Source organism: Ranitomeya variabilis, chromosome 4, assembly GCF_051348905.1.
Source record: "Ranitomeya variabilis isolate aRanVar5 chromosome 4, aRanVar5.hap1, whole genome shotgun sequence".
In the NCBI taxonomy this organism is placed as follows: domain Eukaryota; kingdom Metazoa; phylum Chordata; class Amphibia; order Anura; family Dendrobatidae; genus Ranitomeya; species Ranitomeya variabilis.
Genome location: NC_135235.1, coordinates 735,706,458 through 735,725,715, shown reverse-complemented (window position 1 = coordinate 735,725,715; position 19,258 = coordinate 735,706,458). Strand labels below are relative to the sequence as shown.

Genomic DNA, 19,258 nt, shown 5'->3' with positions numbered 1-19,258 from the left:
ATCCCCCGCCAAAGCAACGCGGCACCGCTCATTGGCTGAGCCGCTCGCCGGCTGAGCCAATGAGCGCCACGGGATTCAAATTCCCCACCGGCTGAGCCAATGAGCGGTGACGCATGGCCAGGAGATGAGCTCCCTGCAGCAGGAGATGAGCCGCGGCTACCGTCGGGAGACCAGCGGCTAGCACCCCTGATCTCCCGATGGAATAGCGGTGCCATTTTTGTCACTTCCGGCCAATTATATATTAGATGGGTTGTTATATTAAATCTAATCTATGGTATTTCTTTTCTATGTAGTTTTTTGGTTAGGGAAAGTGTTGCTATTAAAAACAGAAAAAAAAGAAGCTCTAGAAATATAAATACTGATAATTCATTTAAAAACATAATGAAAAAAATGAATAGAATTGTTGGAAAACTTAAAAAAAAAAGAATCAATACAGATAAATTTATACCCACTTTAGTAATCCGTATAGTTTCCAATTTAAAATCTTTAAAAAAATTATTAATAAAATATATAGATATATTATACCAATACAACACATTAAATAAGGTCTTAAATTATCTTATAGCCATAATAATAACACATTGAAGCATCACAGGTTGGTGTGGACTCTATGGGTTATATTGGGTCTTCATGACCGGAGGTAATTTCATTTTTGCGGTTTTGTTTTTTGTTTCCCTTCTTCGCAGAGCCATAACTTTTTTATTTTTCCTTCAGTATGGCCATGTGAGGGCTTGATTTTTTGCAGAATGAGTTGTACTTTTGAAGGACGCCATTGGTTTTAACATATGTACTGGAAAATGGAAAAAAAATTCCAAGTGCGGTAAAATTCCAAAATAAGTGCAATTCCACAATTGTTTTTTGTTTTGCTTTTTTACTATGTTCGCTAAATGCTAAAACTGACCGGCCATTATGATTCTCCAGGTCATTACGATTTTATAGACACCAAACCAGATTCTTTTTTATCCAAGTGGTGAAAAAAAATTCCAAAGTTTGTTTAGAAAAAAAAAAAAATGCGCCATTTTCCGATACCCGTAGCGTCTCCATTTTTCATGATCTCATGTTGGGTGTGGGCTTATTTTTTATGCGCCGAGCTGACGTTTTTAACGATACCATTTTATTGCAGATAAGATCTTTTGAGTGCCCGTTAGGGCAACAAAAAAAAAGTAATTCTGGCATTTTGCCTTTTTTTTCGTTACGACATTTAGCGATCGGGTTAATTTTTTTTTTTATATTGATAGATCAGGGGATTCTGAATGCGGCAATACCAAATACGTGTAGGTTTCATTTTATTTTTATTGTTTTTATTTTGAATGGGGCAAAAAGGGGGCAATTTGAATTTTTTTTATATATATATTTTTAAAACTTTGTTTTTTTTTTTTTACTGTTGGCATGCTTCAATAGCCTCTATGGGAGACTAGAAGCTGGCATAATCCGATCGGCTTTGCTACATAGAGGCGATGATCAGATTGCCTGTACGTGACAGAATTGCTGACTTGCTATGAGCGCCGACCACAGGACGGCGCTCATAGCAATCCGGCAGTGACAACCATAGAGGTCTGCTGGAGACCTCTGGTTGTCATGCCAACCCATCGGTGACCCGCGGTCATGTGTCACGAGCACCGATGGGCGGGATTTCTTTAGCGCTTGCCGGAAGAACGTGTTAAATGCCGCTATCAGAGTTGGACAGCGGTATTTAACGGGTTAACAGCTGCGGGAGGATTGCGATTCCTCCAGCAGCTGTTAGCGGAACATGTCAGCTGACATGTGCCGGAAAAGATGTGTGCTCACCGCCGGAGCCCCCATCAAAGGGAGAGTATCAGACGTACGCGTATTATTACATCCGATGACGGAAAGGGGTTAAAGTCTACAGCTGCACGTGGTGATATGGCAAGATATCTGTAATAACTGTGGTTTTCTATCTGCCCCTTTCCTTCTAATCCCTGGGTTTCTTTGTCTCGTCTGGTTTTTATTCCTCTCTAACCCCTTCCCAACATGTGTTGTACATGTACTGATCTGTAGGAGCTGTGTTCCCGCAAACAGCAGTACAGGAACAGCGCACCCATCGCGCGGCCTCACACTGAGCGACGTGGCGATCGGGTGTAGGTGCCCGCTCTGTTTGATAGCTGAGACCCCGCAACAACACCCACGATTGGTGCTAGCACCGATCATGGGTATTTAACCCATCTGATGCTGCTGTCAGTAGTGACAGAGGCATAGATGAGCATCGTGCAGAGAATGAGTTCCCTGCGAGCTTCCATCAGGAAAAAGCAATGCAATCGCATTGTCTTGATGGTCTCCATGGATACCCCTGGCCTCAAGATGGCCGCGGGGTCCTGCAGGGAAGGTGGCTTGTGAGTGCCTGCTGAGAGCAGGTGCTGACATGCCTTCTTCCCTGCCTGTCACATGCTGATGTGATACTCTGCAGTGTAAAAATTATATATATATATATATATATATATATATATATATATATATATATATATATATATACATACCGTATATACTCGAGTATAAGCCGACCCGAGTATAAGCCGACCCCCCTAATTTTGCCACAAAAAACTGGGAAAACTTATTGACTCGAGTATAAGCCTAGGGTGGAAAATGCAGCAGGTACCGGTGAATTTCAAAATTAAAAATAGATACTCCATACCGTTCATTATGGCCCCATAGATGCTCCACATAAAGCTGTGCCACATATAATGCTCTGCACCATTGCCCCATAGATGCTCCACATAAAGCTGTGCCATATATACAATGCTCTGCACCGTTGCCCCATAGCTGTGCCATATATATAATGCTCTGCACCATTGCCCCATAGCTGTGCCATATAGTGCTCTGCACCGTTGCCCCATAGCTGTGCCATATAATGCTCTGCACCGTTGCCCCATAACTGTGCCATATAGTGCTCTGCACCGTTGCCCCATAGCTGTGCCATATAGTGCTCTGCACCGTTGCCCCATAGCTGTGCCATATAGTGCTCTGCACCGTTGCCCCATAGCTGTGCCATATAGTGCTCTGCACCGTTGCCCCATAGCTGTGCCATATAGTGCTCTGCACCATTGCCCCATAGCTGTGCCATATAGTGCTCTGCACCGTTGCCCCATAGCTGTGCCATATAGTGCTCTGCACCATTGCCCCATAGCTGTGCCATATAGTGCTCTGCACCATTGCCCCATAGCTGTGCCATATAGTGCTCTGCACCGTCCATTATTGCCCCATAGCTGTGCCATATAGTGCTCTGCACCGTTCATTATTGCCCCATAGCTGTGCCATATAGTGCTCTGCACCATTGCCCCATAGCTGTGCCATATAGTGCTCTGCACCATTGCCCCATAGCTGTGCCATATAGTGCTCTGCACCGTCCATTATTGCCCCATAGCTGTGCCATATAGTGCTCTGCACCGTCCATTATTGCCCCATAGCTGTGCCATATAGTGCTCTGCACCGTCCATTATTGCCCCATAGCTGCTGCTGCTGCAATAAAAATAATAAACACATACTCACCTCTCTTTCCGCAGCTCCTCGGCGCCATCTTCCCGGCGTCTCTCTGCACTGACTGATCAGGCAGAGGGCGGCGCGCACACTATATGCGTCATCGCGCCCTCTGCCTGAACAGTCAGAGCGGAGAGACGCCGGGAAGATGGCGCGGCGCCCAGCGTGTGGAACGAGGACAGGTGAATATGCGATACCTACCTGCTCCCGGCGTCCCGCTCCTTCCCCCGGACAGCTGTTCTTCGGTGCCGCAGCCTCTTCCTCTGTCAGCGGTCACCGGCACCGCTGATTAGAGAAATGAATAGGCGGCTCCGCCCCTATGGGAGGTGGAGCCGCCTATTCATTTCTCTAATGAGCGGTCCCACGTGACCGCTCAGGGGAAGAGGCTGCGGCACCGAAGACAGTGTGACAGGCAGGGGGAGCGTCAGGATCGCCGGGACTAGGTGAGTATATGACAGTGCTCACCCGCCGACCCCACCACCGATCATGACTCGAGTATAAGCCGAGAGGGGCACTTTCAGCCCAAAAATTTGGGCTGAAAATCTCGGCTTATACTCGAATATATATATATATATATATATATATATATATATATATATATATATATATATATATATATATATATATATATATATATATATATATACACATATACACACACACATATATATATACAGTTAGGTCCATATATATTCGGACAGACAACATTTTTCTCATTTTGGTTATAAACATTACCACAATGAATTTTAAACAAAACAATTCAGATGCAGTTGAAGTTCAGACTTTCAGCTTTCATTTGAGGGTATCCACATTAAAATTGGATGAAGGGTTTAGGAGTTTCAGCTCCTTAATATGTGCCACCCTGTTTTTAAAGGGACCAAAAGTAATTGGACAGATTCAATAATTTTAAATAAAATGTTCATTTTTAATACTTGGCTGAAAACCCTTTGTTGGCAATGACTGCCTGAAGTCTTGAACTCATGGACATCACCAGACGCTGTGTTTCCTCCTTTTTGATGCTCTGCCAGGCTTTGACTGCGGTGGTTTTCAGTTGCTGTTTGTTTGTGGGCCTTTCTGTCTGAAGTTTAGTCTTTAACAAGTGAAATGCTGCTCAATTGGGTTGAGATTAGGTGACTGACTTGGCCATTCAATAATATTCCACTTCTTTGCTTTAATTAACTCCTGGGTTGCTTTGGCTTAATGTTTTGGGTCATTGTCCTTCTGTAGTATGAAATGACGACCAATCAGTTTGGCTGCATTTGGCTGGATCTGAGCACACAGTATGGCGGCTCTGAATACCTCAGAATTCATTCTGCTGCTTCTGTCCTGTGTCACATCATCAATAAACACTAGTGACCCAGTGCCACTGGCAGCCATGCATGCCCAAGCCATCACACTGCCTCCGCCGTGTTTTACAGATGATGTGGTATGCTTTGGATCATGAGCTGTACCACGCCTTCAACATACTTTTCTCTTTCCATCATTCTGGTAGAGGTTGATCTTGGTTTCATCTGTCCATAGAATGTTCTTCCAGAACTGTGCTGGCTTTTTTAGATGTTTTATAGCAAAGTCCAGTTTAGCCTTTTTATTTTTGACACTTATGAGTGGCTTGCACCGTGCAGTGAACCCTCTGTATTTACTTTCATGCAGTCTTCTCTTTATGATAGATTTGGATATTGATACGCCGACCTCCTGGAGGGTGTTGTTCACTTGGTTGGCTGTTGTGAAGGGGTTTCTCTTCACCATGGAGATTATTCTGCGATCATCCACCACTGTTGTCTTACGTGGGCGCTCAGGTCTTTTTGCATTGATGAGTTCACCAGTGCTTTCTTTCTGTCTCAGGATGTACCAAACTGTAGATTTTGTCACTCCTAATATTGTAGCAATTTCTCGGATGGGTTTTTTCTGTTTTCGCAGCTTAAGGATGGCTTGTTTCACCTGCATGGAGAGCGCTTTTGACCGCATGTTTACTTCATAGGAAAACCTTCCAAATGCAAGCACCACACCTCAAATCAACTCCAGGCCTTTTATCTGCTTAATTGAGAATGACATAATGAAGGGATTGCCCACACCTGTCCATGAAATAGCCTTGGAGTCAATTGTCCAATTACTTTTGGTCCCTTTAAAAACAGGGTGGCACAGGTTAAGGAGCTGAAACTCCTAAACTCTTCATCCAATTTTAATGTGGATACCCTCAAATGAAAGCTGAAAGTCCGAACTTCAACTGCATCTGAATTGTTTTGTTTAAAATTAATTGTGGTAATGTCTATAACCAAAATGAGAAAAATGTTGTCTCTGTCCAAATATATATGGACCTAACTGTGTGTGTATATATATATATATATATATATATATATATATATATATATATATATATATATATATATATATATATATATATATATATATATATATATATATATATATGCACACACACACATATACATATATACACATACATATACATACACATACATATATATATATATGTATATATATTTTCACACACACCTAAATAAAGAAAAAAATATATTTTTTCCAATTATTACATTTATGTAAATAAAAAAAACAATAAAAGTACACAAATTTGATATCGCCGCGTCCGTAACACGCTCTCTAGAACGGTCCTACTAGTTAACCCCTTCAGTGAACACTGTAAAAAAATAAAACACAAAGCAAAAAACAATGCTTTATCATCATACGCAGAACAAAAAGTGCAGTAAAACGCGATCAAAAAGACAAAAGCAAATAAAAATGGTACCACTGAAAATGTCATCTTGTCCCACAAAAAACAAGCCATAATACAGCTCCATCAGCAGAAAAGTAAAATGTTTTCATTCTGCAGTCAGGCTCGGCGCACATTTATCCTGTGCGGTTCACTGAGAGCTTACAATGCAGTTTCCATCTAATCTCTGAAATATGTAATTCAGAAGGAACCTCTGGCGGAAGATTCCCTATGAGGCAGATGGAGGCACTGTGGACACCGTCTAACCTGTGATCCGGGGATGTCCGTCTTTTTAGGATTGCAGCCACAGGTTTGTGCACTTCTGAAAATGACACCGCTGAACAGAGACCAGACGGAGTCCAGAGTAACTGCTGCCTAATTATAGTGAATGGATCCATCGGGGATTTCATCTGTCATGTCTCTCGGGTATTTAGAAGGAAACCCCGATGTAAGTGCTCAGCGTAGAGCGCCGGATAACTGATCATAAATGTTATGTAAAATGTTCCCAATAAAAACTTAAACTCAATACCCAAAAAAGCAAGCCCTCACTCAGGTCTGTCATCTGTTATCGGAAATATAATGTCTTCCATGTTACTGGTTGCACAACAATTTTTGGGGTCCATTTTCTCCTGTTACCTTTGTGAAAATACAAAATTTGGAGCTAAAAAAGATTTTTGCGAGAAAAAAGTGATTCTTTTTTATTTTCACAGCTTAACGTTATTAACTTCTGTGAAGCACCTGAGGGCTCAAGGTGTCCACCACACATCTAGACAAAGGTGCCTACTTTCCAAAATGGGGTCACTTGTGGGGGGGTTTCCACTGTTTAGGCACATCAGGGGCTCTCCAAACGCGACATGGCATCCACTAATTATGCCAGCAAATTTTACATTCAAAAAGTGAAATGGCGCTCCTTCCCATCCAAGCCCTGCCGTGTGCCCAAACAGTGGTTTTCCCCCAACATATTGGGTATCGATGTACTCAGGAGAAATTGCACAACAAATTGTATTGTCCATTTTCTCCTGTAACCCTTGAGAAACTAAAAAAATAGGTCTAAAGGAAAATTTTTGTGAAAGAAAAGTAAATGTTTATTTTTTCCTTCTACATTCCAAAAGTTCCTGTGAAGCACCTGAAGAGTTAATAAACTTCTTGAATGTGATTTTGAGCACCTTGAGGGGTACAGTTTTTAGAATAGAATAGTGTCATTTTGGGGTATTTTCTGTCATGTAGGCCCCTCAAAATCACTTCAAATGTGCGGTCGTCAATAAAAAAAAATTCTTTTGCAAATTGTGTTGTAAAAATGAGAAATCGCTGGTCAACTTTTAACCCTTATAACTTCCTAACAAAAAAAATTATGTTTCCAAAATTGTGCTGATGTAATGTAGACATGTGTGAAATGCTATTTATTAACTATTTGTGTGATATGACTCTGTGATATGATCCCGAACTTTAATTTAAAAAAAACAAAAAAAAAACAACAGAACAAAAAACTTGATCTTTCATCCCTTCTCTCCTGCTCGAGCTGCTTTCGGCCGAGCACGGGAGAAGGGATGAATGCCGGCTTCAGCACCACACGCAGGGGACAGCGCTTACTGTAGTGCTGACACTTGCGGCAGTCCGAGTGGTCCTCATGCGGCACACGGTTGCCGCACGTGTGCCACACTGATGTGCCACGTGAGCACATGGACACAGATATTTCCAGTAACGATTTTTCCGGTACTGGAAATATCTGGACGTGTGCAGCCGCCTTAAATGCAGGTAAAAATTGAAGAAATTTTACCACTATCATGAAGTACAATATGTCATGAGAAAGCAATGTCAGAATCACTGGTATCCATGGAAGCGTTTCAGAGTTATTATCTCATAAAGCAGGAGTGGGGAACCTCAGGCCCTAGGGCCATTTACGGCCCTCTATGACCTTTTATCAGGCCCCCGAGCAGATTCTGAGGGACTGCATTCTTGGCAGGGAGGTGAATTTTGATTACAACCAGCTCATTAATTTCTTCTTGCTCTGTTAGCACACATGCAGTGTTCACTGCTGAACACTGAAGGGCATGCAATGAAAGATTACAGCCTGAAACCAGTTTAAGAGTCAGGATGTACTTTGTGGGCGGAGTTTGTACGGCCCCCAAAGAATGGTATAAATATCCAAATGGCCCTTGGCAGAAAAAAAAAAAAGATTCCCCACCCCTGTCATAAAGGGATAGTGGTCAGGATTGTAAAAATTGGCCCGGTCATTAATGTGCAAACCACCCTTGGGGGTTAAGGGTGTAAAAATTAAGAAGTTTGAAAATTGCAAAATTTTTGCTAAATTTCCGGGGTCTACCTCATTAGGGGACTGACCACAGATAGTAAAACAAGAAAATATATGAAAAAATGGGAAGAATAGACGTACATCTCATTTTTATGACATTTCCCCCTGGGGAAATAACATTTGTTTTGGTTTCCAATTAGTAACGGGCATCATAAAAACACCCTTCTACCCCAAAATTAGGGACTTTTGCATCACAGAATCCGTTCACCCTGGTGTTTGTATGGTTGTGGATGATAAGTATAAGAATAAGGATAAGGAGGAGGATAACACCAAACAGACCAAATCTGGAAGCGTATACCCATTATAGGTTATGTTTTCCGGTTATCACTTGGTGGTGTACAGAACTCTTGCCCAATCCAGCCCTTATTCATTTTTATAAGAGTCAGCCTGTCAGCATTTTCAATTGACAGGCAGATGCGCTTATCTGTTATAATTCCACCAGCGGCACTAAAAACCCGCTCTGACAGAACACTAGCAGCAGGGCAGGCCAGGACCTCCAAGGCGTAGAGAGCCAGTTCATGCCACGTGTCCAGCTTGGATACCCAATAATTAAAAGGCACAGAGGAATCATGGAGGACGTTTGTACGATCTGCAAGGTACTCCCTCAGCATCTTCCCAAACATTGCACTTCTTGTGACAGCACCCCTTGCCTCTGTGCCAGCACGATGGGAGGGTCTGAGAAAAGTGTCCCAGAACTTGCCATTGTTCCCCTGCCTGAGCTGGATTGTACTTCTGTCTCTCTCGCTTGGACTCCTTGGTTGTACAACAAACTCTGACGTCTGCTGTTAGCATTCTCACATGGGAATTTTTTAAGTAATTCCACTACAAGGGCCCTCTGGTACTGCAACATTTTAGTACACCTGTCTGCCTCTGGAATAAGAGATTAAAAGTTCTCCTTGTAGTGTGGGTCTAGAAGTGTCACCAACCAGTAGTGAGTGTCACCAAAAATTTTAATAATGGGTCACGTGAAACGCAGCGCAACATAAAGTCAGCCATGAGTGACAGACTGCTAATAGGCAAAACTTCCATGTCCTCAACAACAGGAAGACTGACCATGCAGTCCTCCTCCTCCTCCCTGTCCTCAGGCCATCCCTGCTGGACAAACAGTATGACAGCTGTGCTTGTAGTACCATCTATAGCGCATGAAAGTAGCTCCTGTTCTTCCTCCTCCTCCTCCTCATTGTTTACCAATCCACGTTGGGAAGACATGAGGCTGGGCTGAGTGTAATCACCCAGTATGGTTTCTTGCTCCATGTCCTCATGCTCTGCCTGCAATGCATCCTATTTAATTGTGAGCAGAGAGGTTTTCAGAATGCAGAGAAGTGGCATGGTGATGCTAATTATGGTGTCATCGCCGCTCACCATCTTTGTGCAGTCCTCAAAGTTTTGGAGGATGGTACATATGTCTGACATCCATGTCCACTCCTGAGGTCTTATGTGTGGAGTCCGAGCTGAATATCGACGGCCTTGTTGATGCTGGTAGTCAACAACTACCCTCTTCTGCTCACAAATCCTTTCCAACATATGTAGTGTAGAGTTCCAATGCATGGGGACATCACACACCAGTCTGTGAGCCGGAAGCTGCAAACACTGCTAAAGCACAGCAAGGGCGGCTGAAGCTGTAGCGGACTTTCTAAAATGGGCAGACAGATGGCATACTTTCACTAGCAGATCCGGCAGCTCCGTGTAACTTTTCAGAAAACGTTGAACCATGAGGTTAAGCACATGGGCCAGGCAAGGTACATGTGTGAGCTTACCTTGCCTCAGAGCCGTCACCAGGTGCCAACCATTGTCACACACAACAATGCCTGGCTGTAGATTCTGCGGTGTCATCCAAATATCTGACTGCTCTTTCAGCGCTGTCCACAACTCTTCTGCATTGTGCTGTTTGTCACCTAAGCAAATTAGCTTCAGCACAGCCTGTTGCCGCTTGGCTGAGGCAGTGCTGCAGTGCTACCAGCTTCTGACTGATGTGTTCATTTCAGAGATGGAGGCTGAAGAGGAGGAGGAGGTGCAGGAGCTGTAGACTGTGGGGGCAACCCTGATTGATGTAGGACCCGCAATCCTCGGCGTGGGGAGGATGTGTTCCATCCCAAGGTCCGACTGGGTCCCAGCTTCCACTATGTTAACCCAGTGTGCTGTCAGTGAGATGTACCGTCCCTGCCCACAAGCACTTGTCCACATGTCCGTGGTTAAGTGGACTTTCCCAGTAACAGCATTGTTGAGGGCACGGGTAATGTTGTGAGACACATGCTGGTGTAATGCCAGTACGGCACACCAGGAGAAATAGTGGCGACTGTGGACTGAGTACCTTGGGACGGCCGCCGCCATCAGGTTGCGGAAAGCTTCCATCTCAACGAGCCTAGAAGGCAACATTTCAAGCGCAAGCAGAGGAGAAATGTTAGAAGTTAGTACTGTGGCCTGTGGGTGTTGGCTGGGTATTTACGCTTGCGTTCCAATGACTGAGGTATAGACAGCTGAAGGCAGTGCTGGGACAAAGATATGGATGGGCTTGAGGATGGTGCTGCTTGACTGTGGGCAACAACACGTGAAGGGCCAGAGGCATCTTCACATGCACGGTGGACTGGCTTCTACGCAAAACTGTGGAAGAAGCAGTGGTGTCACCTGTAGACAGTGTTCCTGGAGCCTGGGGCTCAGCCCACAAAGTCGGGTGCTTTGCTGCCATGTGGCTTATCATGCTGGTGGTGGTCCGGCTGGTAGTTTTGCTACCCCTGCTGATGCGAGCATGGCAGGTGCTGCAAATGGCCATTTTGGGGTTATTGGCAGTCTATAAAAAATGACCAGACTCGGGAAGATCTAACAGTTGGAATGGCAACTTCCCTCATGTTGGTGTTACGGAGAACAGATGCACGCCTTCTGTCTGTGGCCACCACACTGCTTCTTCCCGCCTGTTGGGGTGATATGCCTCCTTCCCCATTTGTGCTGCTGTCCTTGCTCTGCATGTCCTCCTGCCAGGTTGGATCAGTCACTATGTCATCCAGCACCTCGTCCTCCACATCCGCACCCTGCTCCTCCTCCTGACTTTCAGGCAATTGTGTCTCATCATCGTCCACCTCTTCTGACACTTTCTCACCATCGCCTTCGTGTGACCGTGGCTGTTCAAAGATTTGGGCATCGCTACATGCGATCTCATCTGGCCCCACTTCAAGTTGACTGGCCGAGAGTCCGGAATCTTGACTGAAAACTGAACAGCTCTTCGGAGTGTCCAAGTGTGGGATCAGTTGTCTCAGGGTACTCAGCATGGTGGGAGGAAGGAGCATCAGGGTGATGAATATCCGGTCCAAACTCACGGCTACTCAGACTTGACCATGTGGAAGACATGGTGGTAGTGGAGGTGGCTAAGTGACTGGAAGCATTATCCGCTATCCAACCAACAACTGTTTCACACTGCTCTGGCTCCAATAGTGGTGTGCTGCGGTCGCCTAGAAACTGGGACAGCAAGGTCTAGCGAGAAGATGTGGGTCTTTGTTGTGGCCAACTTTCAGCTTGGCCACGGCATCGTCCTCTGCATGCACCATCAGCATCACGTCCACTTCCCCGTCCCTTGCCCATTTTAAATGGACTACTGGACTATTTCAAAAGCTCACGACAAATTTATTTCTTTGGAGAAAAATTATATGTGATCAGTATGGGTGCAAAAGCGTAGATTTTTCCACCACACATATACCAGGCATCAGCCTCAGATAACAGACTATATCATTTTTTATTTATGTTTCTTTGGAAATTTTGAAAAAAAAACAAAAAAAAACCGAGTAGAACAAGGCTAGCAGACAGAACTATGCTACGTGTGCCTGCGAAGCTACGATTTTCCACCACAGATACACCAGGCCTCAACCTCTGATAACAGACTGTATAATTTTTTTTTTAATTTGCCAAAAAATGAAAAATGAGTAGAACAAGTGTGACATGGATTTTTTTTGGGCCCAACAAAATTGTGTCAAGTTGGCTATGACACAAAAAATAAAAAAAAGGAGTACTAAAATGGTAAGAGATTTAGCACAATTATATGCGATGCGTGTGGAAAACAACTCACAGTGATAAATCTAAGAATTGTAAGTAAATATTTTTAGAACAGCTACAGATATTTGGGGCAGCAAAATGGTGTCCAAAAATGTTGTAAGACACTACAAAATATTAGATAGTACCCCCAAAAAAATTTGGGGGGCGCACTCACATCTGATGACTGGGACAAAAAATAAATAAATACATTTGCAATTCTTAGATTTGCACACTCTTCAATTACAATGACCAGGCTGTAGTCTGCAGCGTGACCAAGCAAATAAGCGTAGAACATAAGGGGGCTATGGATTGCTTTACAATAAAAGGAGCAGGTATAAGATGCAAAAAATAAAAAATAAATTGCCATAGATAACTGCAGCAAGGTATATATTAGGCTACTTTCACACTAGCGTCGGCACGGGGCCGCCGCTATGCGCCGGCCCGACGCACATTGTGAAAATAATGCCAGACGTGGGCAGCGGAAGCAGTGTTACAACGCTTCTGCTGCCCATTCTGTAGTCCGTGGAGGAGGGGGCGGAGTTCCGGCCACGCATGCGCGGTCGGAAATGGCGGTCCTGATGCATGAAAAAACGCTCCCTTGAACGTTTTTTCTTGACGACGGGCCGATGCTTCCAGTGGGCGATGCTTGCGACGTATGGCCATACGTCGCAATGCACCGCTAATGTAAGTATATGGGAAAAAACGTGCTTCAGGATGCGTTTTTTTGCCAAAGCGACGCATTGCGACGGTGGCCAAACGACGCAAGTGTGAAAGTAGCCTTAAAGAAGCAGCAGCATAAGACAGTAATGGAGCTTTTGGAGGTAAGCAGTGAGAGCTATGTACTCACATACAGTGCCTGCAGGCCTTGCACTGATGTGGATATGCGCACATAGACTCCCTTGCCTACCTAGCGCTGCAATCACTGTACCCACGAATTAGCCCTAAAAAGGACTGTTGGTTTGTCAGGATTTGTGGAATGAACAGTAGCAGACCCACACTAACTATGACAAGGACGATAGTGACCCTATCTCAGCAGCAGCTCTCCCTACACTAGCTGAGTAAGGAGCAGAATGTGCCGAGCAGGGCGGCGCCAGGTCTCTCATAGACCTAATGGATGCTGTGTGGCTACCCAATCACTGTAATGCCACAGCCAACATGGCTGCGGCATTACAGTGTGTGGCAGGCAATCCCTGCATGTTGATTGGTGCTTTAAAACGTGCCAAACATGCAGGACGGTGACCCGAACTACCGCTGAGCAAAGCCGGAAATACTCGGCGAGCTCCGAGCATAGCGAGCACCGAGTAGTGGCGAGCACCGAGTAGTGGCGAGCACTGAGAAGTGGCGAGTAGGCTCTTTCATCACTAGTGATTACATATTCATCTGTATTGGCTTATGACAGGTCCCTGCTCCTTCACTAACCTGCCCCCCATTTTTACATAATGCATATAATAGTGTTGATATTATTGTTGATAATGCCTATAATATTGTGAGGCTTAGAAAAAAAATTACATCCAGCAAAATGTCACCGGTGATGGCGGCGCCTGCGCAGTAGCATCTATAAGTAAGAGATAAATGCTATCGCCGCCGGTGTCATTTTGGTGGATGTAATTTATTTTTCTAAGCCTCACAATAGCCACAATATTATAGGCATTATCAACAATAATATCAACTCTATTATGTGAATTACAGAAAATAGGGGGCAGGTCACTGAGGGATCAATGACCTGTCATAAGCCAATACAGATGAATATGTAATCAGAGCACCACATAAAGCCCCGCCCACAGCCCCGCCCCAGAGCACGAGAATCTCATTAACTGAAAACTACATATAAGGATCAACAACCTTAAGATGGATTTCATCACCAGGTATCAATGTAATCAGTATAACGGCGCCGACCTGACACTGTCTGTAGGTTACTGTGCACAATCCTGCTGATAGGTTCCCTTTAAATTTAGGTCTTAGGTATTTGGAAGAGGCGGTGGAGAGCTTTTTCTAAGACTATCAGGGAGTTACAGGGAGAGGCAGACCGATCTCACCACAATCAAACTATCATACAGAATGAACAGGAAAAAAAAATAAGATGTAGAATAAAAAAAATGTTACATCCCCAACAACAACGTATGTATGAGGGGAGAACTCCAACAGTAAACCGGAGTTGCATTCATTTATGGTGGACCATTGGAGCTACTATTCTGAGCAGAAGATTAGAGAAAGTATTAGCGCCCCCATTTCAAGAGATTATGCAGTAATCTAAATTCCTTTGGATCGAAAACATAATGTAATTTATGATGTGGAGTGAATCCATGAAACCAGGGCTCGAGCCAACACATCTCCTGCAGGGGTGAATAAATGTATATTACAGCCATCAGCCACACACAGCTTAGAGATACATCATGGCACAGGGGTAATGTGTTTATGTAGTTGATCACAATCCTCCCTGAAATTAATTACGGTAGTCTGAATACAAATTGAAAAGTCAGGAGAAAGGGAAACTCTGTTGTTATTGTACAGAAAGTCACACTTGGCCTCACTGCACATTCAATGTTTTTGATCATAAAAGTGAAGTTTGGCCGGAAAGACTGGACCTGGTCTTGTAGGGACCATATGAGCACATTCAGGAGCACAGAAGGGAGAGAAGGAAGATTCATCCAATAAGATATCAGGGATCTAGGAAGCCAACAGCATCATTACCCTCCGCTTTCTCTTACAGGCCCATCATAGTATTTTTCTTCAAGTGATTTTCTAACTTGTCAGCACATTCTACGTACACTGTCATTCAGCTAATCTCAGGGGGTAGTTGGATCCTCCAGGTCGTACGTTCTATAGAAAAGGGCTTTCAATGCCCAAAGCCACTTGGACAGTTTTGGATGGAGGAGAATATTGTGGTCTAGAGGCAAAATGGAGATCATGGTAATACGGCCGGACTACACCACCGATAAAGCAGCCACAGCCGGTGACTGAGAAGAATCTGTGACTTCTCTGCATTTAGTGGTTACTACTCACCTGGGTAGTCATATGTAGGAATCTCCTCTTTACACCGCTCATCACCCCTCACATATGTCTCTGTAGTATTAATATGGGTCAGATCTTCACCCTGAAACAAATATTGTAAAAGTCGCAGACAGATGGAGAAGTCACATCTATGATCAGCTCTAATCCTGCCATCTCCACCGTTCTCATTACACAAGTATAAAACATATAATACTTAGTGGATAAAACAAGACTGAGCACAAGAACTTCACAGCCATCTACACATCATAGGGGAGATCTCATGACACCTTCTCTCCATCTACCTGATGATCCTGAGGAACATTGGGATCTTCTTGTTTACAATCCTGTGGAAGAAGAGGACGGGGACATCTCTCTGGTGTTGGCCTCTTACTGGATAGATCTGGAGGAAACACATACAGGGACTGAATTCATTCCTTACATACAGATAATTATAGGCCGTATGTATTTAGTCCTGTCTATTACCTGGTGATGTGAGGGGCTGGGAAACCTCCATTCTGACGTCCTTGTACAGATCTCTGTGTCCTTCTAAATACTCCCACTCCTCCATGGAGAAATAGACGGCGACATCCTGGTACCTTATAGGAACCTGACACATACAATATCGTCATCCCCCCGATCCCTTCATAGTGTTACTGTATAATGTCCCAGCATTCCCAGCAGTGTCACCTCTCCAGTCAGCAGCTCAATCATCTTGTAGGTGAGTTCTAGGATCTTCTGGTCATTGATGTCCTCATGTATCAGGGGGTGAGGTGGAGGAACCATGATTGGGCTCAGGGGTCTTCCCCATCCCTCAGACACAGGGTCCTGACAGCGATCACTAGAGGTCTTCTTCACTACTGTGTAATCCTGGTTATGGAGAGACACATTAATAAATCTCACTACAGACATTTCCAGAGTCCTCACCTCTCCAGTTCTGTCCATCTGTTATTCCCATAGATAAGAATAATGTAATGTGACGTCATCAGAATCTCTCACCTCTCCAGTAAGACGGAAGAGGATCTCTAGGGTGAGGTGTAATATCCTCTCCACCATCTTGTCTCTGTCCATATCCATCTTTGATGGGTAAATCAGGAAAATTCTCTTATATAGATCTTCCCTGAGAGGATCCGATATTGTAGAGACCTGAATGAGAAGAAGATGAGCCGATGTAACATCATAAAAATCCTGTGTAATAATACAATTACTGGAGATAATAAGGGAAACATATGAGGAGATTATTTTACAGTATTTAGTTTCCTTCTTTACATCTAGTAATAAAACCTACAGCTCTGGCAAAAATTAAGAGACCGCTGCAAAATGTTCAGTTTGTCTGATTTTTCTCTTTATAGGTACATTTTTGAGTAAAATGTAAATTGTTCTTTTATTCTATAATCTACTGACATGTCTCCGAAGTTCCAAGCAATACATTTTGTATTTATTTTCTGAAAATTAGAAATGGTCAAAGAAACAAAAAAAATGCATTGCTTGCAGACCTCAAATAATGCAAAAAAAAAAAATAAGTACATAATCATTTAGAAACAACAATACTAATGTTTTAACTCAGGAAGAGTTCAGAAATCAATATTTGGTGGAATAATCATGATTTTTAATCACAGTTTTCATGCGTCTTGGCATGCTTTCCACCAGTCTTTCACGCTGCTTCTAGGTGACCTTCTACCACTCCTGGAACAAAAATGTAAGCAGTTCTTCTTTGTTTGATGGCTTGTGACTATCCATCTTACTCTTGATTACATTCCAGAGGTTTTCAATGGGGTTCAGATCTGGAGATTGGGCTGGCCATGACAGGGATTTGATGTGGTGCTCCTTCATCCACACCTTGATTGACCTAGCTGTGTGGCATGGCGCATTGTCCTGCTGGAAAAAACAGTCCACAGAGTTGAGGGAACAATGCCTGAGCAGAAGGAATCAACTGTTTTTACAGGATAACCTTGTATGCGGCTTGATTCATACTTCCTTCGCAAAGATTAACCTGCCCAATTCCAGACTTGCTGAAGCATCCCCATATCATCACCGATCCTCCACCAAATGTCACAGTGGGTGCAAGACTCTGTGGCTTGTACTCCTCTCCAGGTCTCTGTCTAACCATTAGACGACCAGGTGTTGGTCTGGGGATGCCTCAACAAGGCTGGAATTGGGCAGGTTCATCTATGCGAAGGACGTATGAATCACGCCGCATTCAAGGTTATCCTGGAAAAACACTCCATGTATTGCTATGCGGCCGCACGCTCTGCTACCGAGTGCCGGGTGCAGCGCTGGGTATTAACATGCAAGACTCTGCCGTATTTCTCGCATGTGTGATCCCGATTAAGGCTATCAATGGTAAAGTCATGGACACCTCTGTAAACCTGTTACAGGCAATACTACCTCAATGATCATTACTATAACTTCACTGTCAGTAGAGTCAGGATGTAACCAGTGCGTATTCAGGCTGCTGCGATTTTACGCGTATATCGGCTGAGTCTCGCCAATGCAAGTCTATGGGTGCAAGAAAAAAAAGAAATCGCACACCACACAGACCATCCATGTGACTTGTGAGAAATACGCACATATTTTCCTCATTTCAGCCCATTGAGCCACTAAATTCAATAATAATAATTTTTATTTATATAGCGCCAACATATTCCGCAGCACTTTACAATTAAGCGAGGACTTATACAGAGAAATTCAATACAAGTTAAGACAATTTAAACAGTGACATTAGGAGTGGGGTCCCTGCTCACAAGCTTACAATCTACAAGGAAATGGGGGGACACAATAGGTGAAAAGTAATTGTTATTTCAGGTCTGGCAATTCTAATACATAGGGATTTCCATACAAAGCTGCATGATCCGGTCATCAGCCCGTGTGTTTAAGTGCAATAGTCAAGTATCAAGTGCAGTTATCGTGTGCATGGAGGGTGTGGAGACAGATGAATAGTAGGGTGCAGATTCAGAATAATATTTGGAAGGAGGGAACAGGGCAAAGTTAGTTTACTGAGTAGTTGATGTGGTAGGCTTGTTTGAAGAGATGGGTTTTTAGAGCGCGCTTGAATAGGTCGGGGCTAGGTATCAGTCTGATCGTCTTGGGAAGTGCATTCCAGAGAGCTGGCGCAGCACAAGAGAAGTCTTGGAGACGGAGGTGCGAGGTTCGGATTATGGGGGATGTTAGCCTTAGGTCATTTGTAGAACGGAGGGCACGTGTAGGGAGATAGACAGAGATGAGAGAGGAGATATAAGGCAGTGCAGAACTGTGGAGAGCTTTGTGGGTGAGAGAGATGAGTTTATACTGGACCCTGTAGCGAATGGGTAGCCAGTGTAATGACTGGCACAAGATGGAGTCATTGGTGAAGCGGCTGGACAGAAATATGACCCTGGCTGCCGCATTCAGGATGGATTGGAGAGGAGAAAGTTTGGTAAGAGGGAGACCGATCAGAGAGTTGCAGTAGCCCAGACGAGAATGAATAAGAGCGACAGTAAGAGTCTTAGCAGTTTCAAAGGTGAGAAAAGGTCAGATTCTGGAGATGTTTTTAAGATGCAGGTGACAAGAGCGAGTGAGTGATCGGATATAGGGAGTAAAGGAAAGTTCGGTGTCGAATATGACCCCAAGACAGCAGGAATGCTGCTTGGGAGTTATGGTTGAACCCTCCAGGGTAATTTCGATGTTGGGAAGAGTGAGGTTAGTTCAATGAGGAAAAGCAGTGAGAAATGTAAAGCCATACA

General features: G+C 44.0%; 2 protein-coding genes across 1 annotated transcript in view; one reads left to right on the top strand and one right to left on the bottom strand.

Moving 5' to 3' along the window:
* LOC143767980 (uncharacterized) overlaps nt 1–19,258 on the top strand; it is a 433,969-nt gene that overhangs the window by 136,034 nt on the left and 278,677 nt on the right.
* The window catches only part of LOC143767989 (uncharacterized), a 30,195-nt gene that overhangs the window by 10,258 nt on the left and 679 nt on the right, over nt 1–19,258 (bottom strand). The window contains exons 2-6 of the mRNA XM_077256590.1: nt 16,536–16,682; nt 16,227–16,406; nt 16,023–16,146; nt 15,842–15,939; nt 15,552–15,642 (exon numbers count right to left, since the gene is read on the bottom strand). Of these exons, the coding sequence (XP_077112705.1) occupies nt 15,552–15,642; nt 15,842–15,939; nt 16,023–16,146; nt 16,227–16,406; nt 16,536–16,613 (571 nt within the window). The 5' untranslated portion in view covers nt 16,614–16,682. The remainder of the gene's footprint in view (nt 1–15,551; nt 15,643–15,841; nt 15,940–16,022; nt 16,147–16,226; nt 16,407–16,535; nt 16,683–19,258) is intronic.